This window comes from Alternaria metachromatica, assembly GCF_023757995.1.
Source record: "Alternaria metachromatica strain BMP 0045 chromosome Unknown scaffold_3, whole genome shotgun sequence".
In the NCBI taxonomy this organism is placed as follows: Eukaryota; Fungi; Ascomycota; class Dothideomycetes; order Pleosporales; family Pleosporaceae; genus Alternaria; species Alternaria metachromatica.
Window position 1 is genome coordinate 930341 of NW_026055494.1, and position 26378 is coordinate 956718.

Consider the following 26378-nt stretch of genomic DNA (forward strand, 5'->3'; position numbering starts at 1 on the left):
ATATCAAAACCCATGCGGAGTAAGACCGAGGACGCCGCGCGCCCCGATTCCGCACACATGCCCAAGACAAGAACGCCGTACCGATCGATCGCCATCATACCACAAATTTCCATGCCCCTCAGAAACTCTCCAAACATTCCTCAACAACAGCTTCCAACATACCCAGCGTATAGAATCTTGCAACATTGCCGTACACATTCATCTTCCTCTTGATCTCCTGCTTGTTCTTCGTAGCTACCCATTCGCCTGCGCAAGCACAGTGTTCCATAAACTCATTGCTGCGTAGCCTCTTGCACTTGCCGCACTTCAGATCTTGCGTACACCATTCGAGTACCATCTTCTGCACTTCGCCGACGAGTTGCTCTTCGATGCGTCGCTTGTCGTAGGTTGACTCGCAGTTGTCGCACTTCCATTTGGGAAGGACGGGGGCGGCGTCGCTGTCGGGAAGGACGACTGGAAGGAGAGAGGAGTCGCGGCAGAGATCCAGGTCGCGCGAAGATGTGCAATCATCACAGATGACGCCCCGGACGACGAGGGCGGCACTAGGGTTGGTAAAGCTAGCTTCTGCGCTGAACTCGCGAATGTCGAAGAGGTTCAGTAACTCCTTTCGCAGCGCACGCGCTTCGAGCGAGATGGCACGATCCAGACTTAGCACTTGCATGATGCTCTTGACGAGTTGCAAGACCGGATTCGTGAGCTTGAGATGCGAGCCTGGAAGCTCGGGGAAGACATAGTCGGAAGCGAAGAGGGGATCTAAGACCTCTGCGTGTTGCTTCTTGGCGAAAACGTTCATCTGCTTCGACAGAGGTCTAGTGAACTGCTTCGGCAGGATCTGCGTTTGCTCGTTCGGATCGACAGTAAGTGGTCGGAGCGGGATCTGGGTGACTCTGGGTGTCGAGCCGTCTTCCATAATCCCAGGGCGTTTTCGTGCGTGCATGAGTTCCATGAACTCCACGACCCAATCGTTGAAGGTCGGCTGGAACTTCGGCGGCAGGAACTGTGCAAGCTGCCAACACATGATGTTCTCAACCGGCTGTGTCTCGTCCTCGGTGACTTCATTGCATCCTTTGCCTCCGTAGTTGAACTCGTCATACCAGACCAGGTAGTCCCAGTATTCTTTGATCTCAAGCTCCATGAACTGGAAGAGCGGTTTCGACTTGATCGTCTTGATGATGTACTGACTGTACGCATAAGCGTTACCCACTTCAGCTTTAGTCGTCTGGAGAAGCAGGCGGTTCGGACTAGCAAATACGATGTGCGAACCGACACGCTTGAAATCCGTCATGAGTTGCTGTAGCGTCTTCTTCGACATCATCTGGACATAGTAGTGTAGTGCGCGGTCGTAGAGGAACGATCCCGGACTGCTGACCCAGCGGACGAGATGTTGGACCATGACATCGGCCATACTAAAGCCGTGCCCGGCTTGAACAGCTTCAACCCACCATGCTTTTACCATCTCTCGGAGGACGGTGATACCGGCGCCTGCAAAAGCGTTGTCTGACACGATGACGTGGGAGCCGTCACCCGTAGAATCATAAGATGGGTTGAAGGAAACAGAGTCTGCACCCTCAAGCTCGTTGACCAGAGACGACGACAGGATGGTGTTGATAGCGAGGTTACGAAGGTTGATGTCGATGCATACTGACGAGTATGTACCTGGGTTGTTTACCGACGGCATGTCCACCGTCTCCAGGGGCCCAAGAATGTCATCCTTCTCGTACCCAGCGTGATCTGGCTTCGCCTGACCAGACCACCAGAGTATCACTCGTTCCTTCTGCAAGCGTCGTGCATATGCGATATCGATCAGGAAGCGTGGGTCGTTGCTCTCCAGGTTGCAGAGCGGGACGTCTCCATAGCGAGCAAGCTCCAGCAGATGGGCAACCCAGGACCCAAGATCAAGATAGTGGCCTACTAGTCGCCTGGCAATGAACGCCTGCCAGCCGAGTGGTGGTAGTTGCTTATCAGTCTCATCAGGGTGAAGCGGTAAGATGGGTAGTTCCTTAAGGATAGGAATGTCGTGGGAGAGAAGAGCCTGGTTTGGCGACTGCATGACCACAATCATGGGCCCGCTTTCGTCTGCCTTCATCTTTTTGACAATGTCCCCGACCTCAAGAAGGGCCTTCCGCTTTGTAGTCACCATCATTGTCTTGAAATGAATGTCATCCTGGTACTCGATCATAGTCTGCCACGGTTCGCCATTGCTGTCTTCCATCCGTCGTTGCAGTGCATCCCGGTAGATGCGGTCGACGTTAGGCATACCCTGAGAATCCTTGGACTTGTTCTGGATGACAATGTGCGCCTCATTCTTTGATGTTGAGAAGATACCGTAGATGTTGCGGTCTCCGCTGCTGACGTGATAGAGGTATAGATAGTTGAACGGTGCCTCAGCCAGGTATGGCTCTTTTGTCGGCACCTTTCGCAGTGCCGACAGATCAAAACCTTGTTCAAGACCCTTTCCGAGCACACCCTTCTGCGACTCGTCGAATGTGCAGGTACTACCCAGCTCAAGTATGGCTCGTATATTGAGTGGCACATGCTTCTCGTATACGCCTTCGACACTGGAATGGTTGAACAATGCTGAAATACTGTTTGCTTCCTGGACGTATGTCTCTTCCGACATCTGGAGCTTGAACAGATGGATCGATGGATGCCCGTTCGGCAGAGAATGGTTGACGACCTTCTCCACAGAGCACCCACTAATCGAGACATCTGGAAGATCTTCACTCCTCAGGTTCAGATACAATTGTCGAGGCACGATGATCTTGAGGGCGTGTATCTTCTTGTCGATCAGAACGAAAGCTCTGACCTCGCCTGGCGTCTCGGTCGGTCGCAGCTGAACAAGCTGCCATGTACTGATGTACAAAGATTGAGCCTGGTTCCTGAAAAAGCTACCGATCGCATCGGACGCATCAACAGCCTTCTCTCCGAACAGTTGTCGTCTGCGCTTCCGTGCTTCTCGCTGAATCTTCCACTTCTGTTTCTGGTACATCAACCATCCGGAATAGTCCTTATCGATGCGTGGCATGACTTTGGGAAGTGCGGCGTATGGGTCGACAATAGGTACTGCAGGCTCGGGCTCCTTGCGCTTCGCCACCATCTTAGTGACTATGCCCTTCTTCATCTGGGATTGATTCTGCGTTAGCTTTGCAGAGCCGAAGTCTTCGAAATCCCCAGACAGCTTGTTGTTCGCAACGTTGGCGTCGCCGTTGGTTAACACCTTTTTGCTGAACATATCCGTCATCTTTGTCTGTTGGAGCTTGTCCTCCTTCTGACGGATCCTGCGGTCAAGCCAGTCAGGATGCGGCACCCTGGGAACGGGGTTTCGGACTTTCTGGTATGCTGCAGGGATGGTAATGAGCTTTTGGATGACAGATGCCAGACGTTCGCGGTAATAATCCCAGTCAAGGATAGAACGAAGGTCCATCTCTCCAGGATCGTCTCGCAACCATTTCCTCAAGAAGTACCTTTTGACAGTTTCCTCTGCCGAAAAGATCGCCAAAGGTACGGCACGTTCAGTGACGGGAGCGTTCCTGGGCGTCTTGGAGATGATGTACTTGCAGTTTAGACCCTTGTCTTTCACCATCTGTTCGCCCAAAAACTCAGCGAGACGTTTGGCAGTTGTGATAGCAGTAGACTTTTGCGCTCCATACTCCTCCAACGTCTTCGTCATACTCTTGTTCTCCACAATGAGATCGATGAGCTCTTCATCTGCCAGTGTCGCTCCACGAGTGTCGAGAATATCGAGCCATCGGTTGGCGACCGTCGCGACGGCTCCATACGTTTCTTCCAGTGTTGTACCTTCCAAGAAGAACTTGAAGATCTGAGCCTGGAAATTCTTGATGAGCTTTAGCTCACCACGACGCTTCACCTCAAAACCCTTCAGTTCCGCCAAGCTACCGTCGTGGTTGAACACAGCATAACGCTTCTTTAAGTTCTTATCCTCTTCCTTCGATGTCGGCAAGATCATGGCCTTGTACGGCCCATCGACTTCGAAGAAGATGGAGTTGTCGCTATGCTTCTCGTACCGGAAGGTTTCTGGGTCTACCAGTGTCTCGTACTGGTGGTTGGTGTACTGCGCGTGGACCAAGTGGTTCAACATCGTGCAAGGATACGAGATCGTCAGCTTCTTGCCGTTGCTGAGTTTGAAAGCAAAGTTTTCCGGAAAGGTCGCTGGTAGAATAGCCCAGATACCGTCGGTGTCAAGCTCCAGGGGTCGTCCAATGCGCTCGACTAGAGAGCGGGCCAATTGGATGATGCGGGCACCAGTCAAGCAAGTGACACCGGCCATCTCGAGGGAGTACCAACGGGATCCTTTTCGCATGACGTATCCGTAAAAGGAGTTGAGAATGACCTTGTGAGCCAACTGCATAGAGTCAAACAGAACAATCATCTTCTTTGCATCCTCAACTTCGGTAGCAGGAGCGCCGGCTGCCTTGAGTGCCTCCGTCTTGCCCTTCCAGACCTTCTGTTTGCCCTTGAAATCGTAACGTCGGTCACGGAAGCCACTGACGGTGTCGACGTAGAATGGATTCTCACGCTGACAGATGATGGCCTCTCGCTCGATTGTCGTAGCATCGTGGACCTTGTGGTAGATCTTCTTGGAGTAGTCGGTCAGACGCTTCCTAATCAGAGTAGCCTGTTCGTCTTCCGACAGTTCTTGGAATGTTCTCTTTGGCGAATTGGGAAATCTTCCAGGGAATTGCTCGTTTTCCAAAGCATTTCGGACCATGTTGTATTCGTCGCGTTTAGCTGGGAGGTACTCACCTCTCCAAGCCCATGGCATTCGGCGATCGCACGTTTTTCCTGGGCGGTTGAAGTCGCAAGCCGCGCAATTTGACTCGTCAATCATGGAATCGGGTTGTAAACGATTAGTAGTCATGATGTTCGGATACATAGATGCAACGTCCAAATGGTAGATGAGGGGTCGCTCGTTACGATTCGGTGTAGTTTTGAGCTGCATGAGCTTCTCAACGATCTCGGCCTTGATCTCATCGTAGTTGACGACGTCCTCCATCTTCTTCTTCTCTTCAACCTCGATGCTGAACTTCAGCGCTGCATCGAGATCGTGGAGCAACTCATCAATAGCCGTAGGATCGACAGCGAAATTATATGCGATGTCGCTTCGGAACACGCCAGCTTCCAGCGCTTCGACGTGACCACCAACATAGGTCTCGGACTCCAGAAGATGGCCTTCCCAGAAAGCTTCCTTCGGCGCCTGATGCTTGTTCGGTAGGACGATGCCTTTCTGGTATGCCTGCACCATCAAAAGCATCTCGCAAAGGGTACCTGTACCCTTGCGCAGCGCGTCGTCTGGTCCGAGTGGTAGGATCTTGCACAAAGCGAAGATGAACGGGTGCACATACTTCATGTATAAGTAGTAGGTCGCGACAGCGTCGGAGACAGAGTACTCTGCAAGTGTTTGCGGTCGTTCAGCTGCATAAGGTGTCATGAGTTCCGGATCGAGCTCGTCGGGGTCGTATCCAAGCTTAGCCATAGTAACAGCCTTCAGACCACGACTTCCTTGAGGTAGGTAACTGTCTCGACTGACCCAAGAGAAGGCATCCATATGAGCACAATAGTCTGACTGATAGATGTCCTCGTTATTCTTTCTGAACCCAATCTCTTGATACATGTCGATACCCTGTACGCTAGCTCTTGCTTCGACGAACGGCCAATCGAAGAAGTCTCCGTTGTAGGTGACCATGACTGTTGGCTTAGCTTCCTTGATGTGTTCGAAGAAACGTTCCAGCACCCCCTTCTCGTCCGGCTCGTTGAAGATCATGAATGGACCCTGATATTCTGGTTTTGGCGTGTACTCAAAGTCCGAAATGTCTTCTGATACGATTTCGCGGTTGGTGATGAGAAATCCCTGACCGTCGATCATGTACGATATCATCATGATCTGATCGATAGCTGCGTCGGGAAATTTCAGCGGGAGCTTCGTTGTTTCGATATCGTAGGCCATGACGACGGGATCCGCTGGTGTAAGGCGATCCTCTATGCACTTGATGCTTATTACGCCATGCTTGGCCTCGACAGTGTACCAGTTTCCGATCCGAACGTCCTTGTCGATAGCCACTCGCACGTGGTAGGGAACATCGTATTCCCGAATGTCTAAAATGAAATCGCTCGCGTCAACGGTGGTCGTAAATCGTTTCTCGTATTCGTACTCGTCGTTATCAAAAAAGTCAAATGCGCCGTTGCCACTGTGTGCGTGTTAGCCATCGTATACGCAGAGGGGACGAGCTGGACTCACTTTGCAACCTCGGCATATGTATCCATCGCATTGACGTTCTTCTTGTTCTTCTCTACCACTGGTGCGACCGCTTTCCTGACAGCCAAGAGGTCGTTCACGTTGGCGAATGTGAGTTGCAAGAACTTTCTCCGGTATCCTGTCAGATGATTTGGCATGCTTAGATCCTCCTTCTCGACCGTCTTGATCGACTTGATCAAGCCCTCGTATGATTTCTTGCAGTACTCTTCCACGTCTTGTTCCCTGCCCTTCTTGATCGCCAGCAGAAAGTATGGGTCGTATTCGAGTGTCGCTTTGAATGTGTCGCCTTCGTCGCCAATGAAGTAAAAGTCTACGCCGGCTCTGCCACCCGGTACATCCTCGTCCTCTATTGTTGTCGAATGCATGTTGACGAGCCATCCCACTTTCTTCTTGCCCGAGTCGAAGCGTGCGAAGCCCATAGTCTCATCGATGCGGTGGGCGAGGCGCGTAGATTCGAGTTTCTCGTTTTGCGAGGTGCCCTCGCCACTGCGGAGTGACGAGGCATCGACCGTCTTGGGTTTCCGTGGGCCGTAGGATGTGTTGCCCAGCTTGCCCACCCGGCGGAAGGGTTGGCCTGCGCGTCGTGGCGCCATGGTGTGTGGTGGCAGAAGGTAAAAGAGTATTAAATGCTAAGTATGCAGGTCAGGGTATCATTGGGACAGTGAAAGAGCGAAAAGACGGGGTATCGACAATTGGCGGTGGGAGTGTCTTGTCGAGGGTCTCGCAGTCCTAAAGGGTGGATCGGCAAATGCTGGACGCGACGCGCGCGAGCGTGTTTTGCGCTTTCCCCGTCTGGGCAAATTGATTTTGGTGTGGCTGCGCACAGCCACACCCTGTCCCCGATCTCGTGGGATCATACATGCTGGATATTTTCGGGCCTATTCCGCATCCTGAGAAAGTGAACCAACTGCGACTCACCCTACCACAGTCGGAATACCAGCAACCAGCAACCACGACTACGAAAACTCTCCTCGAATCTCCGGTAGAGACAACGCGCGCGAATTTTGCCTCCCCGCCGTCCTCCACTAACCCACCCATCACACCATCATGGCCGACGATACGCGGAATACCGTCGATTTGAATGCGCTGCCGCCAAAGCCCCGCGCGCCGGCAAACACTATGCCCGGAGGCACAGCGCATACAGCAGGCGGAGAAAAGACATCAGATGGCGGCCCTACATATATCGACGCAGTACGAAGTCTTGGGCCAGAGTACTACTTGAACTTTCACAAACGCCCTTGCGTACGAGACAGTCAATTGCAAGGACTAGCAGCTGGCTTTGCAGGAGGAAGTTTGGCCGCTATAATAGGGAGTACGTGACAAGAAACCCCTAGATTGCACTCTAGGGCAATGTACTGACAGCACCATAGAGCCCGTCATCACATCCTCCAACTGGGCCGTAGCAACCTGGTGTGGCGTCTCCGTCGTGTCCTACCAAGTATGCCAGTACTACCGATCCAAGGAAAAGGCCGGCATAAAACAAGCACAAGAGCTCATGGAGAAGAAGCGTGCGAGTATTGAGGCAAAGAAGGAGGCTCGGCGGAGGGCGAGGGAAGAGCAAGATCGACTGGAAATGGAGCGCAAGGCAGAAGAGGAGAGGAGAAAGAGCTGGAGTTATTGGTACCAGAAGAACGTCAAGTTCTGGTAGTGTTTCGCAGTCAGGGCGCTGGGGAACGGGCAATCTCACGTATAGTTGTGTATAAGAATATGTATGATATGTCCTGATGTGACACGAAATCGTATGAAACGATGTATGTGCTACTATTTGGCTTTGTTGATCTTGACAACATATCGCGCAACAACACCTCCTCCGGGAGCTCGGTTTCTTTATCTACCCATACACTCCTGCGTCAACTCCCAACCCTACTCCACTCTTCCTCCAGCTGGCCAGGATTATCTCCACTGTATCTCATCCATCACAACAACGGCCACGCGCAAAGTAACAACAGCTGCTGAGGCTGATCACTGTGTTGAACGCACCGAAACCGAAGCCTTCTTCTGGAAGCCAAACGTCTGGGAGATCAAGCGTGTTACCACTACCGAACTATCGCTGCTCGTCGCGAAGGCTCTTGACCTGGACGACAAGAAGACGCCAAAATAACGAAGGCTGACGCTCGCTCTCCTGCCCTACCAAAATCGAGTGGTCAAGTCGGCCCACCACAATCACTATCCTGATCGAAGGTCAACTCTGGTCAAGATGGGACGCAAGGTTCGCTGCCCACGCTTCAACCCTCAGTTGAACCAAGTCCACTCGCGTTCTTGGTGCCAGGCACAGCTTCCTCCTCACTCTGTGTCTCGCCAGATTCTTACGATCACCAACTTTTCCCAACCCGCCTTCTTTCCGCTCGATCCTACCGTCTCCGCCATCCAGCCCGGACCCCAATCTCTTATCCGCTGTTTGACAGATTCCGGCTTGTTCTGCGCGCACAATAGCACATATGCGACACCTCGATCCGAGTTCAATAGTTCCGGTAGCTGCTCCAACATTCTATCGGTTACCACCATGCCATCCTCGCCTCCGGCGTACGACAGCTCTAGAAGGTACGAATCCTGTTCGAATGACGTCGCTGTCTTTCCTTCCGGCACAGTGTTGTACTTGTCGTGGCTCGTCAGATCGGGCAACTCAGCTGGGACATATGGTGGATTGAATATGAAGACATCGACAGAGTGCGGTCGGATAGCACTTGCTAAGTCGCCGTTCACGACATCGATGAAGACCGAGCGTCCATTCTCCCGCTCTCTGATGGCATCGCGGACTGTTTGAGAAGCAGCTTTGCAGGCGAAGCTGTTTATATCAACCCCGAGTGTCAGCACATCGTGGCGACTGAATATGGTGCTTGCATTCGCAGCGACGAAAGCTAATACGACGCCTGATCCTACGCCCACTTCAAGCACCAATGGCGGGGTCGTTGAAGCATCGCCAAATCGCTCTTTCAGGTATGCGGTTTCCGACGCAGAAGAGAGCGTATCGAGTAACAGATATGAGTCTTCGGCTGGTTCGTACACGCGATCAAAACAGACGTGGGCTGTTGATGGTGTTGGCAGCATGGTTGCGATTTTGTTCAAGATCGGAGGTGTCGGTGTGGGCCAATTGGAGTGGAAGGAGCACCCTAGTCTAGAGTAGAGCCGAGGCTGAGGTCATCACTTCTTGAATGCACCACAGTTCCTCTGTCGCAATATTTTGAAGCTTCATCGGATTTTTGTGCCAGTATGAGAGCCTACACGCGGTTACTAGCTACAGCAACAGATGCAGGAGCATCTAGACCCTTTAGGCCAGCACCTGCTGCCTTGTTGCCGCCAATACCGCTTTACCGTCGCCTGCTACGCTCACATAGGAAAAGGCTGGGCGTGGAAGAGCGACTACTTGGTGACATGTACGTCAAGGCCGAGTTCAGAGCGCACAGGGACATCGACAACCCCGTGCAAATAGTGAGTTGCGATCAATTCAGGGTGGTGGCTATGCATCACAGTTTCTGACATGGACAGATCGGATTTTTATCGGAATGGCAAACATATTGTCAAATGCTCGAAGGAGATTCATGGAAGGAAGCCAAGATGGACAAAGCAAAGATTGACAAGATGAGCGGTAGGTTTACCAACATGTGTAAACGTTGCCTACTGACTGGATCATAGATCAACAAATTGGTCAGCTGTACGAGCTCATGCAACAAATCAAGAACCAGGCTCAGGAGGACGCCGATGCCGAAGAAAAGCGTGTGGTTGACTTGCTTGACAAGAAGGATCCCAAAGAATAGTGATCGCGCCACGCGTGAATCACAACCTGGAATCCAACAACGATCAAGGGGCAAACGTGGCAGACTTCACTCCCAACGATGAATGCGTAAACACGAAAAGCCTCCATACTTCACATCGCACTCCAGGGTGTACTATATATATCAGCAATATCAGATCAGTCTCCAGTATCCCCTACGCCCACGTCTGTCGCTCCATGATCGCACTCCATCAAAGACTCTTCGCTTCACGATTTGAAGCCCTCTTCAGCCCATCGCAACTACCAACACCCCTTCTTGGCCTAATCGTATCCTGCTGAGAGTGGTGGACTATCGACACTCGACCTGTGTCGTCTGACTACCCGAGACCTACACCTTGTGCAACTTCTCTGTCCGTCCGACATGTGCGGCTGCACTCTATACGACTCGCCAACATGCGGTCATTCTTGGATCTCCATGAGCCAACCTTGCGGCTTTCTTTCTGATCTCCTCAATTGCCCCAACCGCCAAACCTATCAGACACTAATTGCACCGCCATACACCTGTCCTATTTGTAACGGCGGATTTGCAGATCGAGAGACGATTGAAATGGTTCAAGGACCTTGGGGTTGTAACCAGATGCTTCGAAACCACGTTGGTGGCAACTACGCGATCCCGGGTCAGTGGGGCAGCGCGCCGTTCATGTCTGGTGGGTGGGGAGGCCCAGCGATCACTTCTGGACCCATGTCTGGTGCTATGATTCCCATGAATCAGGGCTTTACCTATGACCACCGCCTCACTGGCCCTTATGGCCCTCAAAGCATGATGTCGCATGCTCCGATGATCACGAACGGACCGATGATGGGCGGCTCAGGGATGGTTATGCATGACCCGATGATGTACGACGACGGATTTGGTGCCTACGACGATGGCTATGCCAGCGACTACAATGGATACTGCGATGGCAGGCGAAAGAGAAGGAGGCACAAGAGCCATTACAAGTACAAGTATACAGACAAGCCCGCGACCAATTGTACGGTTATGTAGATTGTTGGGTTGTTAAAGTGTATGACATAATGCGGTGGGGCTCTGTGTATATAGGATATTGCAGCTGTTTCATTACCTGGGCATGCATAACGTGGTAGCGGAATTGAAGCACGTTTCTTAGATAGTTCGCTGGATAGCGAGGTGAAGAGGCGATAGTGAAGCAACCGCTGCCCTGGTAGCGAATCAGCGGCTCGGTAAATTTTAGGGCAAGAAGACCCTGCGTCAAGAAACGCCTAGCCAACGGCCAAAGGGGCCCAAGAGTGAGGCGGCGAGACTATCTCTCAAGTTGACTCAAGTCGGTCTAAACTACATATCTAAGCTGAGTGTCGATCGCGTAAAGACATTCAATCTGTTACAAGAAGGCGTGATCAGCCCCTTTGCCCTTGCTTTGCTCGAAGCGCTACCAGTCCGTCGGCTACGTCATTCGTCACGGGGTCCGGGCTCCTTGTTACCAGACTTCCTAAAACATTACTGTACTTCTCCTGAGCCATCCACCACTCACAGCACATAGCAAGAACCAATCCAGACCACACATCTACAATGGCAACCAACGCGCCCACCTTGATCAACCTGCCGCCTCCGCCGTCTGGCGACGAGACGCCTGGTGATGCTCCGTAAGGCACATGCGCTTGGTGGGGTTCATTGAAATAGTCGGACTGACGCTGTATACACAGAGGTACCCCGAACTCGGTCACCACGACCATGTCTGAGCTCTCGACTGTCGCCATCAAAGACGGACATCGCGGCCACTTCCCCCACCACCGGAACCCTGCTGAAGCTGAGCGTGCCGACCGCATCTCGCGCCTGGCCGGTCTGGAGCGCGTTGCAGTCTCGGGCCGCACTCCCCAAGGACTCAACCCAGGCAGCGCAGCCAATCCTCCGCCAGGCTACTTTGACGCAAACAACCAGCCGCAGCTCTTCCGTGAGCGCAGCACGGTTGGCAGTGCCAGCGCAACCGGATCCGTTGGCGGTCGCACGACGTGGGCAAGTGGCAGCGATGTCTACGAGCCGGACCGCATGAGCGAGGACCAGGACATGGACACATCAAGCATCGGAGGCTTCAGTGACGAAGCCGCCTCTCTTGTTGGCTTCGGCGAGGGTGCGCGCACACCAGCTCGGCAGCATAGTCAACTCGGCAGCCCTGCTGTTGGAAAGGCAAGCGCTCTGCCGGGCTACTTGCGAGAACAGACGCCGACCAGTCCAATGTCCGGCGTCAGCGTGCCTGTCAGTTCTGGTTCGACGCAGACCATGTCCAGCACGGAGCAACAGAAGAAGGAAGCACGCATGATGAACGGCATGACCTACGATGACAACGTCGTCGACACAGCGAGCCATGCGCCCCCCGCCAGTGGTCGTGATGGAGACTCTACGTCTGGAGACGCCATTCGCGAGCGCATGGCGCAGCGTCAAGCTGACAAAGATGCTGGCATGGACTATGAGCAGCAGAAGGACGCTTAGGGAAATGTTTCTTGTTTCACTCGAGTCATGCTTTGAGGCGGGCGTTGGGCAAAACCTGATAAATCACGGAAGGCTATTCCTTGACAATTGTTCAGGATGTTAGTATGGGCGGAAATCAACCAGCCCGAGGGCTGCGAACAAGAGTTTTTTTTTTTATGAATGCAATGCTATTATGATTGACCACCGCTTAGAGCCTTGGACCCCTTGCGCGATTGGCGTGCTTCCCCGGTTTCTCTATACTTCAGTATGACGTCGCGCACGCGATTGAATGGCTTGGAGCGCCCGTCCGCCGCCGTCACTCGCGGACGCGTCTGTAACCCCGCAAGGCTGTGTCAGTCGATGCGCAATCTTGGGCGACACGGTTGATAGTAATGGTATGCAGCGAATCACACCCCGCATTTTGGCTGCAGCTTGCGGCCCAAGTGCCCTGGCCAGGCAGGAGACGATCTTCTGGGCTCTGCAGCTGCAGGCAAGCCCTCCCCACCTCATTGCACTTCACATGCCGCAAACACCACTCAGCCCAACTTGAAGCTGCAAGACGCGCGACTGCTCGTCTCCTTGCGACAGGACCATTCAGAGCATCTAGCCACCAAGCGCATACAAGTACCTCCGCACCCGCGCGTTCCGATAAACACTTTGTGTGGAGCCCCGCATACCCCAAAACATAGCCGCCGTCACCATGGCAGACCACGACACCACGGAGGCTATTGACGTCAAGGACACGTCCCTCAATAGCTCGGTATCTTCCATCGGCCGCACACCTCCGACTGCGCTCAAATTGGGCTCCAGCCCCAGCCCGGCATCGTCCCACCGTTCGAGCTTCGCGGAGCACATGCGAGGAACGCCCACATCACCACGCGCGTCACGGCAGCCTTCACTGACACAGCAAGCGCTACAGGACCTCCTCAACAACCCACCAACCAAGGGTGGTGATCCAAAGTTCCAGGGACGCGATTGGAAGACTGTCAGACTGGGAGAGATTGTCGATCCTGACCTGGTGAGGTTCGTCGAGTACGATACCAGCGTTGAGGATGCGACGAGCGTGGGTTATATACAGCTATCTTCATGCGCATGGGCTGATTTGCATAGATACTAGTCAAACATGGCGCCCCTAATGTCGTCCTCCTGCGCGAAGACGCCAACACACGGCATGCGACCGGGACCTTCGATTACAGCGACCTGAACGCGTACCTCCTCCTCGTAGTCGGCCTCGCGCACCCCGAAGAAGGCGACATCGCCTCGTTCGACGAGCTTGCGCAGAAAGGAAGAGAAGGAAAACCCATACCGCTCAAAGACGTAAAAGAGGTTGGTGGCAGGAAGGAGCCGTTGATTACTCTCGACGAGACAACGGATCTGTCCAAGGCCATAGAAGTCTTCGGAAGCGGCGTACATAGAGTGTTGGTCGCAGAAGAAGGCACATCGAACGTCAAGGGCATACTTACCCAGCTAAGACTGGTGCAATTCTTCTGGGAGAACCGATCGAGCTTCCCAGGCGTAAACCAGCTGTACCCACAGCTGATCAAAGACCTGAATCTTGGATCCAAGACCGTTCTAGCCATCAAGTGAGTACAGCGCGGGTTCGCAGAAATCACACAGCTGACTGGATGTTAGTGGAGATAAGCCTCTTGCAGCGGCTCTGGAGCTCATGAACAACGAAGGCGTGTCGTCACTCCCAGTCTTGGACGCGCAAAACAACGTTATCGGCAACATATCCCATGTGGATGTTCGGGTAAGTCTCCTCTGGTCAGTTTCATATTACGCGACTAACGGCTGGCTCATAGCTCTTGACCAAATCCACATCGCTCCCACTGCTTCGCTCATCCTGTATTCACTTCATATCTGTCATCTTGTCCGAACGGGGAGTGAATGACGGCAAGGACTCCTTCCCCGTGTTCCACGTCAACCCATTCAGTACCCTCGCACACACTGTGGCCAAGCTAGTCGCAACCCGCTCGCATCGCATGTGGGTCGTGGATGCGCCGTCTCCGGCCTCATCAGGGCCATCGACTCCAGCGATAACACCTGCGATTGTTGTTCCTCCTTCGCCAATCACACCACTACCAGGGATGGCAGGCCCAACACCCGTCAATTCCACTGCGCCGACCCACCTCGCTAGTACCGGAGCGGTTGCCCCAGCTATCTCTGCATCAGCAATCTCTGCTATGCCAGGGGCTAGCTTATCTGGCAGACTAAGTGGCGTCATCAGTCTCACGGATATCCTGAATTTGTTCGCAAGAGCAAGCGGGCTGAATCCCCATGATCCCGACGAGGCGAGACGTGCTAGGCGCAGGTCTAGCTCCAGTAGCATGAGGCAGAGCATGGATAGTTCAAGGAGCGAAAGTGTGTCGGCTATCGCTGGGAGAAGGAGCAGCGTGAGTGAGAGGGAAAAGAATGCTCCCGCAGCTCAGGGACTGGGCATCTCCAGAGGACGAGGTGCGTGATGTTTTGTTGGAGAAAGAATTACGCTCTGGAGAAAATCACTACCGAGGTATTTCGGACATAACTATTGGCTCTGTGATATTGATGGGCGTTACCAGCGAGTTGTCATTTCAGGTGGTCATAGAGTCAATATCGCCAGCCTTTCTTATGGCACACATTTCCCTCAATCGGGACCCTCATAGGCTTATAGAAGTCGCATGCTTGCGCGTGCGAGAAACGAAATAAAAACAGTGTATCAAGGCAACTCAGCATGTCCCATTGTGTTATCCAACTTTCCTGAATAAGAGACCGTCGTGTATGGCGGACGGGGGTAGAGGCCATTTAAGGGTTATGGTATCGACATCAGGCGAAGACTTGGTAGCGTCGGGTTTTGACTCTCCCTGAATACATTCAGGCGCTGGTGTTTCGTCATCCTTCTTCTTCGAAGTGCCCTTGTCGTTTTCAGCTCGATTCTATTCCACGGTGTTTAGAATGTTTCCACGAGGTATAAAGTCATTTTGAATCACACATACAAGGAAGTCGACCTGATCCGTCATTCGAATTGCTTTCTCGCAGCGTCTGTGTATGTTTCTGTAGGGAGGTTGTATGACCATGGTTTGCTGTGTTGTGCTATCGTTCCCGTGGAAATTAGATATAGATACAGTTGCGAGGAAGTAAGAAGACTATTGTTATTTGAAAGGAAATATGATACCAGGTCTTGTATTCGTGCATACTGATTGCCAATCAGGTGAAGTACATGGTGTTTGTGCTGTCGTGCTGCTGTCGGCTGTGCTCGTGCTGCTGGCTGGTGGACGTTTGGTATATGAAGGGGTTGAGGAACATGAACGACCTGTATCAGAAGAAGGTCTTGTCACTGCAGAATATAATCATGATGAGGGCATCTTCACATTGTCACATTGTTCTGGCATCGTGGATGGCGTTGTGTGAAGCGTGTTGGTCACTATTTTGGACGTGTGATGTTGAAGCAAGAGAGCGATCATATATTGACATAGGGATTTTCTCTCCATGCATTTGGAAGACCAACTCACGTAGTGGTGGAATATGATGTGAAGCAATGCGGCGTTGCCCGAGATGCCCGAGATGCACGCAAAGATGCTATCGCCCATTGGGGAAGGTGCTGCCAAGGCTCGCTTCTCTCACAGGTCGACCAATATTGCTCCCCACCGAGAATCCGTTTCTCACGAACTTTCGAACCGACAAAATTAACGGCAGTCTCTCTTTACAACCAGAACCGATTGACTACCTCAAGCACTAGCCATGCGTGAGTATCATCCTTCTGGTCGGCTCTTACGAAGATGCGCGAAGTTTCTGAGTGGCTAGGACACCCAATGGAGGGTGTTTCTTGACACTCAGAGAATTCAATCATCTTCAACAGCCAGGCTTTCCTAGAAATCGCCATGCGCTTACATCCTCAAAGCTCCCAAGTTCGATCCCTCCGAGGTGAAGGTCATTCACCTCCGTGCGACCGGTGGTGAAGTCGGTGCCTCATCCGCGCTCGCCCCCAAGATCGGTCCCCTCGGTCTCTCGCCTAAGAGTACGCCACGAACCCATCGACCAGCGCACATGGATGGAAATACTAATTCGTTCTGCAGAGGTCGGTGAAGATATCGCCAAGGCCACAGGTGACTGGAAGGGTCTCCGTGTCACCGTCAAGTTGACCATCCAAAACCGTCAAGCCGCCGTTTCCGTCGTTCCCTCCGCTTCCTCCCTCGTCATCAAGGCCCTCAAGGAGCCTCCCCGGGACCGCAAGAAGGAGAAGAACATCAAGCACACCAAGAGCGTCCCCCTCGATGAGATCATCAGCATTGCCCGCACCATGCGCTTCAAGTCGATGGCCAAGTCCCTCCAGGGTACCGTTCTTGAGATCCTCGGAACTGCCTTCAGCACCGGCTGCAAGGTTGACGGTCGCAGCCCCAAGGATGTCTCTGATGACATCAAGGCTGGCGAGATTGAGAGTATGTTATACTTGGCAATTTGCGAAAATCAATCACTAACAGAGCGCAGTTCCTGAGGAGTAAGCGTTTGCACCAAGAAGTGTTCACGATCACGATGGAACGATATATGCCATAGAGGGTGCTACATAGCTGAATGAGGACAACGTCTCCCACCCAGAGTTACCCGTCCCGGGACCGGTGGAGTTTGCACAGCCGCGGCGTTTGGGATGTTTGATACCATACTACAAAAAGTGACCCTGGCATACGGCAATGATACAATGCATCTTGTCGAATCAAAACGGTCTCATGCGTGTTGTGATAATCCTTTGACAGATCTTACACATATGCCATGTTCCTCCCTTTCTGAAAGATACCCGTCGTTAATTTCTACACCTAGAGGGACATAGTGCGCACTCTAGTATATAAAGTTGTCAATGCAAGGCCGTAATGCGTCGCAGCCTGGAAGTTCGGAGTTCCGCACTACACTTCCGCGATTCCGCGTCACCAGTCGCTTCCTGACACCTGAACAACCAACACAATCGCTCGAACATGTCGGTCGAACGTCAACGCCAACCGTACAATGCGTCGGCGACGATCAGATGAGCTGCCGCGGTTCGTAGACGAAGCTAAATCTCCCTCGTTCCGCCTGCGACGCCGCCACGCGTACTACTTCCTCGGCTTCTTCCTTATCTGCTGGATCCTCTATCCATCGCGCAAGACGACACCTCATACTGGAGATACTATCAGGGTCAATTGGTCGAATTATGCGTACAGCGTGTACGCGACCGACAGCACCCAACTATGCCACGCCGTGATGGTCCTGGACGCGCTCGCTCGATTCGGTAGCAAGGCAGACCGCGTCCTCTTCTACCCGGAGTTTTGGGACACAAAAGTAGACAGCGCTCAGGACCGAGACAGTCAACTACTCAACTTAGCGCGCGATGTATACAAGGCAAAGCTTCATCCTATCAGGCTGCTTGAGGTAGCAGGCCGTACAGAAGGTATGCGTTGCGCAAGTGCCCATTCGCCCGGCACATGAAGCGAGACTCTACAAGCACATGGCTGACTGTTCTCAGGTGACTGGGTATGGGACAAGACCGTCACGAAGCTCATGGCCTTTGGCCTAGAGTACTACGACCGCGTAATCGCTTTGGAGTCGCAGATCACGCTCCTCGACGCTCTCGATGAGCTCTTCCTCCTCCCTCAGACGCCGATAGCGATGGCACGGGCATACTGGACGGATAGCAAACCGTGGCCATTGTCGACGACGCTCATGGTAGTCAAGCCTAGCCTCGACGAGCTTGCGAAGTTCAAGAACCGCATGGAAGGGGGTGGTGATAGCATGTTGGTCGAAATGCACAGATATGACATGGAGATCCTCAACGAACGCTTTGAGGAGAGCGCGCTAGTACTTCCACATCGACCTTACGCCCTTCGTACGGCAGAGTTCAGGCGCCACAATCATTCCGAGTATCTGGGCAGCGCTGATGAGCCATGGGACGCTGAGAAGGTCTACAAGGAGGGGAAGATCATCCAGTTCAGCGACCTGCCGCTGCCTCCCCCATCAGTCATGTGGTCAGAACAGGCGTTAGAGGAGATGCAGCCCGATTGTGGGGGCAGCCCCGAGGGAACCTGCGCTGAGAGACGGATATGGAAGGGCTTATATGAGGATTTCAGAAAGAGGCGGAAGGACGTTTGCAAGTTGCTCAGTGTGGCAGCACCGGACTGGACTAAGATCAAAAGCGAGCTTCATCACGAGGTTGTGACTGGGTCTGGTAGTGTTGCGCCGGTAGGTGAGGCTGCGTCTGCGCCTGCGTCTGGTTCTGGTTCTACTCCTGCTCCTGGTGCACCTTCACATGAGAAATAGCCAGCCATCAACATCAGCAAACCCGTGTACCTGCATGTTGTCTTACATTTGGCTCTCGCGTACGGCCCGATTGTAGTGTTCGCCAGCCTATGCCGAGGAAAATCTGAAACTGGTGAGCAAACGGTGCACAGTTATGCAATGGTATGGCGGATAGGTATGGTAGCGTCATCTTGGAGGAGACGGTAGCAGTGCCGCCAGCCGTGGCTGTCGCATCAGGGCGCAAGCTGAAGCTTATTTGATTGCTAGAAATAAAAGCGTCATGATTGGTACACTGAAACAGCCCATGACTACAGGCTTAGACAAGTGACCACATTGTCTCCACGCACCAACAACGCAGATTGAGTGATAAGACATGTCGACAGCCGATTGCTGTGCCTCATGCATCAGCCCGCACAGGCTCGCAGCTCCGAAGGAAGAAGGACGGCGCCACGCGTTCGCGGATCCACCAAAACCTCCGAAGCGCCACCCTTCCAACTCGCCGCTGCATTCCTCACGACTACCATGACCACCACTGCACTCGTATATGAGACTGTTACACCAGACTTCCCACATGCACACTCACCCCGGAATGTCAAGCCAAATTTGTCGCAACAGAAAGAGCAGGTCATGGTAACACGAGGCAAGCATGTTGGGGTACCAGCCGTTTGTTTTAGCGCGGATTCCGAGAGCTCCATTCGCGGTCGGGTGGTGGGGAACCCACTTTTACTCTAGCCTCCTGCTCGGGGGCCGTCACGCCAACCCCAGCACTCGGTGCAGGTTGTCAGCGTGCAGGGTTACCATGGCTATATTCCAAGGCGTGGACACAGAACGTAGTATCGAACCTGGGGGCGCACACTTCGTATATGCTCCCAAGGATGAGCAAAGCAGGTGGGGTACGTTGCAACACGGCAGCAGCCACAAGAGAAATGCGGTACGGATGCGAGCGCGGGGGCGGCGCGGTCTGGTGAGAGCGGGAATGGGTTGCAGCAGAGGCTGTCGAGAGCTCGCATATGCAGCAAGGCTGAGCAACTAACTGGCCCTGATATATCAGCTAAGGGGCACTTCCCGGTTAGTGCACCGCCCAGTCGCTGATCTGTGAGCTTGGGATGCGAATAGCCTAACCAGGATGGCAAAGCTGAATTACTCAATGCGAAATTGATAGACATCCTCCTTCCCTCCCTCACGTTGTGAATTTACTTCGGAGTACACCGTCAACGCTGTTCGTCGTCACCACTCATGGTTGTTGGCCATTTATAACAACAACATAAGAACCCACTCACTTCCCGCAGTCGTTGCTCCCACTCTCATTACAAAGTAGCATCCTGACAGCTGAATAACCATGCGCGATTTCATCTTGGCCTCCGTGGTCACAGCCTCAGCCTTGTTCGCCAGACAAGCTGAAGCTGTCGCCGCAAACCCTCTCCCGAAACCCACAAACATTACCTGGGGCGACTCTGGCTGCTTCTCTTTCGGATCTGTCGCTCTCGATGCGCCGGACCATGAGGTGCTCTCCGCTGCGTTCGACCGCGTTACTAAGACCATCGCGGAGCTGAAGTGGATTCCGCAAGCCACCGAAGCCTCGGTCACATTGTTTCAGCCTTTTCCAACCCCAACCGCTGCTTCAAGAAAGCGCAAGAGGCAGTACAGTGCACCACCCGGAAATTGCACAAGCACAATCACCAAGGTCAAAATTGACGTCTCGAATGCCCACGCTGAGCTTCAACATGGTGTAGATGAATCCTACACGCTCGACGTCGCAGCTGGCTCGGATACTGTCGATATCACTGCTGGAACTGTCTACGGCGCCCTCCACGCTCTCACCACGCTCCAGCAGATTGTGATCAACGATGGCTCAGGTAAGATGATCATCGAACAACCCGTCGCTGTCAAGGATGCGCCACTCTATCCGGTGCGCGGTATCATGATCGATACAGGCCGCAACTTCATTACCAAGGCCAAAATCTTTGAACAAATCGACGGAATGGCTCTTTCGAAGCTCAATGTTCTACACTGGCATCTCATCGATTCGCAGTCCTGGGCCGTAGAAATCAATGCGTATCCCGAGATGACTGAGGACGCCTACTCAGCCAACGAAATTTTCACGCAAGACATGCTGAAGGAAGTCATCGCCTACGCCTCCGCACGCGGCGTACGCATCATTCCGGAAATTGATATGCCAGGACACGCCAGCTCCGGCTGGGCGCAAATCGACGAGTCCCTACTTACATGCCAACACAGCTGGTGGTCAAACGACAACTACGCACTGCACACAGGCGTAGAGCCCAACCCAGGTCAACTTGATATTCTTAACAACAAGACCTACGAGGTTACAGCCAAAGTGTACAAGGAAATGACACAGGTCTTCCCAGACAACTGGTTCCACATTGGTGGTGACGAGCTCTTTGCAAACTGCAACAACTTCTCCACTGCAGCCCTCGCATTCTTCAACAGCGGCAAATCAATGGGCGACCTCTACCAAGTCTGGGTTGATCGCGCAATCCCCAACTTTCGTGCACAAGCCAACAAGACTTTCGTCATGTGGGAAGACGTCAAGCTTTCCGCTGACGTGGCCGCTACAGGTGTCGTACCCAAAGACGTCGTCCTACAAGCTTGGAACAACGGTCTCGACCACATCAGCAATCTTACCGGACAGGGCTACCGCGTCATTGTTTCCAGCTCCGATTTCATGTACCTGGACTGTGGATACGGAGGCTGGGTCGGCAACGACCAGAGGTACAATGTCATGGTCAACCCCAATGCGACAGACGGTTCAGCGAACTTCAACTGGGGCGGCGGCGGTGGCTCCTGGTGCGCACCATACAAGACATGGCAGCGCATCTACGACTATGACTTCACTCTCAACCTCACAGACACCCAAAAGGCGCTTGTACAAGGCGCCATCGCGCCTCTCTGGTCCGAGCAAGTCGACTCAGTCGTCATTTCTCAGAAGATGTGGCCGCGCGCTGCTGCGCTTGCCGAACTTGTCTGGAGTGGAAACAGGGATGACAATGGCAACAAAAGGACCACAGAACTGACGCAGCGTATTCTCAACTTCAGGGAGTATCTTGTTGCGACCGGTGTACAGGCTAGTCCGCTGATGCCCAAGTACTGTCTTCAGCATCCACATGAGTGTGACCTGAATCTCGATCAGACCGTATTGCACGAAAATCCCGCTGTCTGAGAGGTGGGGCGTCCTTCTTTTTAGCATCAGGATGGTGTTCAATTTTTCGTTCTTCGTTCTATGGGTAGGGATTTCAGAAGATGGGTAGAAAGTTTTTGGTGAAGAGGAAGATGAAGGGTCGAGACACGTTTGCGTCTTCGTACATACCCACTTTGACTTCGAATACACGTCGTTATTCTACGTACCCGTGTCCGCATGTGCAACTGCTTCGCGTTATGAAATGCGAGATGTGGTCTATGAGACCTTTATATATGTCATTAAAGGGTGCTGGGGAAATTTGACGTAATAGAAGTTTGCTATTAAGTGGTTATTGCCAACCAGGTCATGAAATACCTTAACTCCGTTGCGCATTCATCTCGTGGACACAGGATGTCTACTGCCCCTGCAGCACCATCACTTCTTCTGCAAAGGCGTTCATAATCTTCAGGTGCCAATTTGACTTGCCCGACTTAGTTTCTTTCCATTTGCCTCCGCCATTACATCCTTACGGCGACTTGAGATCCTTGGCTGCAAGCACCTCATTCGCAGCTGCCATCTCGGGACTGGTAATCTCCTTCTTGCCTAGCGTGTGCGGGTCGGAGGATTCGTCTGAACTGCCAAACGGCTTCTTCACTGCGTCTTTGAGTTTGTCGGTCGTGGTCTTGTGGAGCGAGTTATCATTGTCGTCAGTGGATGTAGAGGTGGACGTCGATGTCTCTGGAGCAATTGGCTCTGTAGGAACGTGTTAGCTTGTGTGTTGAGTGTCTACACGAGTGGGCCTAGTAGGCCATATAATCGAACAGGATGATGGAGTAGAGAGACACGAACCTTGGAATTGAAGGTCGATGTTGTCATGCGAGGGTGCGGTGCTGTCGACAGAAGGGGAGGTGGTGCTGGTAGCCCCTGGAAGCCCATCCGTAGGAGGCTCTACAAGTTGTTAGCATACATAGGTATACGCGCTTGTTCATCGCCAAACTAATAGCAACGAGACCGTTGAAGAATAGCGCAAGACTGGATAAACACACCCTGGAATTGTGCCGACTGGTTGCTAGTAGCCATGGTTGATGTGATTGGTTAGGTAGAATTTGATCGACAAACTATGAAATTCGAGTGATGTTTTGGCGCATCGGACTTGCATCCGCGGGGAGGCTGGCATCGTGATATACAACAAGCTCGCGCTACGTCACCGGCTGACAGTGCGTGCCGTGGCTGTCGCGTGCCCAGATGATTGGGAGTGGCCGAGGCGCAGCCGCCCCACTTATCCCGCCTTCTAGCGCTCCAGACCCTGACTGAACCCTGAACATCAGCACGGTTTGGGCCAAGTGCTCGTCAGAGGCGGGCTATCGAGATCTAGAAAGGGACCTCGGGATCTGGATTTCTTTATGCGGAAAGAGGAGGATGTCTGGAAGGATTATTTGATAGCCTTGGCTAGGGCTAGACGGCGTTCTAGATGATCCGGATCGTATGGAGCCCGTTCTCGTAGCGGAGACAAGGCAGACGAGCTTTTGTTTCTTCGTCCAACTCCACCAGCAACTGGTCTCTGCCTTGATGCGAGCTAGCCTCGACAAACCCTATCCTCTCAAACAACTTTCTTTCCTCATTAACAAGCCTTACCATTAAGCAAGAGACCGGATCCCTTTCTTTCGGTTTACCAGGCACGTCTCGCTGTAATTGATATGGCATGAAGAAGAGATTGCCGCTCGCGCTGTCATCGCTGAATGCAGTCTCGGTGACCAGGGGAGTGTCAAAGTGTAGCGAAGGAAAATCTCGCCAAGTCTCCTGACCGTTCACCTCGTTTGAACAAACCAATGCTCCGTCGACTACCACGGCCATATTTACGGGTGGACAATCGAATTGTTCACCTGCCCTATACACATGGACCTTTGGGCACAGTTTCATGGGCTTTAGTGAGCCACGCAAGTCCAACCATCCACTCGTCACTGCACCGGTTATATCTTCCGTCGCGTACTGGAGAGAAACATCCTTGACTTGCACTAAACACTCTTCTTCTGAGCAATCCCTAAACCCTATACGTCCATCAAGAGAAGCCCAGCTCCATGTAGGTGCTCTGTATACCTGAGGTCGGGAGGTACGTGGATCAGTCAGGGTTATCCAAAATAGATGCGTTCCGAGACTCTTGCGCCACATGCCAGCGACGTAAGTGTCCCCAGTGTGAGGCATTATATGTTTGGCGATACCGGAAAGCGCTATTAGCTTATCGCTTGGTACTGACAAATCCATATTTGTATAGTGACCAAGGACCTGCCGATACCAGAAACTTAGATAGAAGTCCGCGGCGTTTGAGGCCTTTATTTGCCAGAGCTTCTTCATGTCATGACCTTGGCTTACACGTGATGAAATCCCCTCTGGGGACGTTTCACAAGCGCCAAGTTCCCGACACTCCCAGAATAGCTGATAGCGACAAAAGTGAAGGACCCGTGGCGCGAGAAGCCTCTCCTGGAAAACCCATCCCCTGCTATTAAGCTTTGCATCCAGTACGTGACGTTTCCACAAAATATCTTCGTGCAAGACATAATCCGCGGGTTGGGTATCCGGGTCCGCACGGCTAGTTTCAGCCTTAAAGCTGACGGTCCCGCAGAACTGAGGCTGACGGAACCGAAAAAGGCCTTCAGTGCTGTCGCTGGCATCCGCTGCAGACAGATTACAATAGGAATTGAAATAGACTTTGTCCATCAGGCTAGCTTCACGGTACCAGTCCTGGTGTTCAGTTTCACCCTGGATAATGCAAAGGCTGTCCACCCATAGATACCGAATTCCAAGTCTTTTGGCTGCTTCTACTGCTTCTCGGAATGTTCTTGGTAGATCATCGATTTGGTATACTGGACAATGGCTTTTCGCCATTGCAGTGGTCAGCTGTATCAGCTTTGCGCTTCCCCAGCAATGACTGAGGGTGGCGTAGGGGCCCGACGGCGGCGTTTCTGCTGTATGTATGAGCCATACACAGCTGATCTCACTGTTGCAGTGTCCTAGATCTAACAGTCGCGTCGGATACCAGGAGTTCCTGTCGTTACTTGCGTTGCAGTCTCTGTGGTTTTGACTACAATCTTGCAGCCATTTGGCAGCCACCTGGAAGGACGCATCTGAGCCTGTATTGTCAGTGGTGACACGGCCCAGTGGTGGTAATTCCGGGCTGCGTATGTAATCTGTGGTAACTTAGTTTCTGCCGGATTGTAAACGGCTAATCAACGTACCGATCTTTCTTTGTAGCGAAAAAGGGCTATGTTTTGGATACAACCTTGGAAAGTTTGGCAAGTCGTACCTTACACAGAAGCTAACTCCGTTGGTTCGGTATTGCGGAGTCATAACTATCTTAGTGACCCACGAAGACTCGGCGCCGCTATCGTCCACTAAGACTCCATCATGAGTTCGTGGTTGCGTGGCATGAAAGTATTCCTGTTCAGCCTTCGATAACCGACTCCAGACCAACACACATATATAGCATCCATTGGCTACCGACCTGAAAAGTGAGTCTCGTGTACGATGATGAAGTTCCTGATAACGAAGACATTAGTGTTGCTTCTTTTCAAGACTCATAATGTATATTGCTTGTCAGACTTACGCTGAAGCTTCTCAGGCCCACGCTGAAATCATATTCGACCTCTGGGTCATGCTTTGACTCGGCGTTCTTTGAAAACCACCATAGTATGCGATACTGCGATAACGACTTTCTACAGAGCTCACAGAACATTGCGAGTTCACTGGGGGTCTGAAAACGGTGCTTGTAGCGCTTCTGTAGTTGCCTATATCTCGTAGAAGAGGAAACTGCAGGTTTGCGGCGTGGTCACCCCACCTTCCATTGCTCCATCTTCGTAAGTCTGCCTTATCGAGCACACATATGAGAAGAAAGACGCGTAAACACGACTTCGTTTCCAACGAAGAGCTTGGATGTGAGCATAATACGAGTTTGTTTAGTGGCATGAAGGTTTCGATTGATTCAATGGTTGATTTCCGAGGTCGTGTTGCAATGCTCGAGACGCCATACCCAGACCAGCATTAGCAGCGGAACCCCCAACCGAGCTTGCTTGAAAGATACGTAACCCCGCTGCGGCATTGCCCCACCATCAAATCGTTCGCAGCTGATGCATTCAGCCACCTGGCACATCCTCTAAACTCACAAACGTATGGTTATATTTTTTGTAATTTTCAATTTCGTCAACCACATCCGCCCGTTTAGCACAGTGGTACTGCGTCGCACTCGTAACGCAGCATATGTTCGATATGCGAAGATCCACGGTTCGATTCCGTGAACGGGCAACCCTCATTGTTTTTGAGGTTTGCAATGCCTGGTACATCGTGATGCATCCTCCGATTTGTTTTTGCGTACCCCTAGAGTAGTCAGCAATCGATTTTTTTTTTAGACAAAACAGGTTCGCGTAGGCTCCATGGTGCTCGGCAATACCGTCGAAACAACTGGACTCAAGAATGGTGTGCTACGCAGAGGGAAAGGATGAAAGCGGCAGTCGGAAGCATGGAGGTGTGGCGGTGAGGC

At 52.5% G+C, this 26378-nt stretch overlaps 10 protein-coding genes and 1 non-coding gene across 11 annotated transcripts; 8 read left to right on the top strand and 3 right to left on the bottom strand.

Annotated features, from left to right (window-relative positions):
* Positions 1 to 118: 118 nt before the first annotated feature.
* Positions 119 to 6867, bottom strand: POL2 (DNA polymerase epsilon catalytic subunit; the record flags this gene model as incomplete). The annotated part of the gene is made up of 2 exons (XM_049328919.1): positions 119 to 6206; positions 6257 to 6867. 2 exons carry the CDS (start codon positions 6865 to 6867, stop codon positions 119 to 121), a joined length of 6699 nt encoding a protein of 2232 aa, XP_049191891.1.
* Positions 6868 to 7321: 454 nt separating this feature from the next.
* J4E83_001967 (uncharacterized protein) lies at positions 7322 to 7922 on the top strand (the record flags this gene model as incomplete). The annotated part of the gene is made up of 2 exons (XM_049328920.1): positions 7322 to 7586; positions 7645 to 7922. The coding sequence occupies 2 exons, from the start codon at positions 7322 to 7324 to the stop codon at positions 7920 to 7922; spliced, it is 543 nt and encodes a 180-aa protein (XP_049191892.1).
* Positions 7923 to 8557: 635 nt separating this feature from the next.
* J4E83_001968 (uncharacterized protein) lies at positions 8558 to 9322 on the bottom strand (the record flags this gene model as incomplete). The annotated part of the gene is made up of 1 exon (XM_049328921.1): positions 8558 to 9322. One exon carries the CDS (start codon positions 9320 to 9322, stop codon positions 8558 to 8560), a length of 765 nt encoding a protein of 254 aa, XP_049191893.1.
* Positions 9323 to 9796: 474 nt separating this feature from the next.
* J4E83_001969 (uncharacterized protein) lies at positions 9797 to 10029 on the top strand (the record flags this gene model as incomplete). The annotated part of the gene is made up of 2 exons (XM_049328922.1): positions 9797 to 9860; positions 9908 to 10029. 2 exons carry the CDS (start codon positions 9797 to 9799, stop codon positions 10027 to 10029), a joined length of 186 nt encoding a protein of 61 aa, XP_049191894.1.
* Positions 10030 to 11571: 1542 nt separating this feature from the next.
* Positions 11572 to 12489, top strand: J4E83_001970 (uncharacterized protein; the record flags this gene model as incomplete). Its single annotated transcript, XM_049328923.1, has 2 exons — positions 11572 to 11645; positions 11706 to 12489. 2 exons carry the CDS (start codon positions 11572 to 11574, stop codon positions 12487 to 12489), a joined length of 858 nt encoding a protein of 285 aa, XP_049191895.1.
* A 679-nt stretch (positions 12490 to 13168) lies between these two features.
* On the top strand, positions 13169 to 14605 carry SDS23 (cell separation during budding; the record flags this gene model as incomplete). Its single annotated transcript, XM_049328924.1, has 5 exons — positions 13169 to 13531; positions 13579 to 14051; positions 14101 to 14218; positions 14271 to 14452; positions 14554 to 14605. 5 exons carry the CDS (start codon positions 13169 to 13171, stop codon positions 14603 to 14605), a joined length of 1188 nt encoding a protein of 395 aa, XP_049191896.1.
* Positions 14606 to 16185: 1580 nt separating this feature from the next.
* RPL12 (60S ribosomal protein L12) lies at positions 16186 to 16946 on the top strand (the record flags this gene model as incomplete). Its single annotated transcript, XM_049328925.1, has 4 exons — positions 16186 to 16189; positions 16346 to 16462; positions 16521 to 16883; positions 16933 to 16946. The coding sequence occupies 4 exons, from the start codon at positions 16186 to 16188 to the stop codon at positions 16944 to 16946; spliced, it is 498 nt and encodes a 165-aa protein (XP_049191897.1).
* Positions 16947 to 17442: 496 nt separating this feature from the next.
* On the top strand, positions 17443 to 18729 carry J4E83_001973 (uncharacterized protein; the record flags this gene model as incomplete). The annotated part of the gene is made up of 2 exons (XM_049328926.1): positions 17443 to 17863; positions 17939 to 18729. The coding sequence occupies 2 exons, from the start codon at positions 17443 to 17445 to the stop codon at positions 18727 to 18729; spliced, it is 1212 nt and encodes a 403-aa protein (XP_049191898.1).
* Positions 18730 to 20047: 1318 nt separating this feature from the next.
* On the top strand, positions 20048 to 21889 carry J4E83_001974 (uncharacterized protein; the record flags this gene model as incomplete). Its single annotated transcript, XM_049328927.1, has 1 exon — positions 20048 to 21889. The coding sequence occupies one exon, from the start codon at positions 20048 to 20050 to the stop codon at positions 21887 to 21889; it is 1842 nt and encodes a 613-aa protein (XP_049191899.1).
* Positions 21890 to 22373: 484 nt separating this feature from the next.
* Positions 22374 to 22927, bottom strand: J4E83_001975 (uncharacterized protein; the record flags this gene model as incomplete). Its single annotated transcript, XM_049328928.1, has 3 exons — positions 22374 to 22600; positions 22697 to 22795; positions 22894 to 22927. The coding sequence occupies 3 exons, from the start codon at positions 22925 to 22927 to the stop codon at positions 22374 to 22376; spliced, it is 360 nt and encodes a 119-aa protein (XP_049191900.1).
* Positions 22928 to 26053: 3126 nt separating this feature from the next.
* Positions 26054 to 26143, top strand: J4E83_001976. Its single transcript has one exon. It is a non-coding gene; the product is annotated as a tRNA-Thr (tRNA).
* The last annotated feature ends 235 nt before the right edge of the window (positions 26144 to 26378 follow it).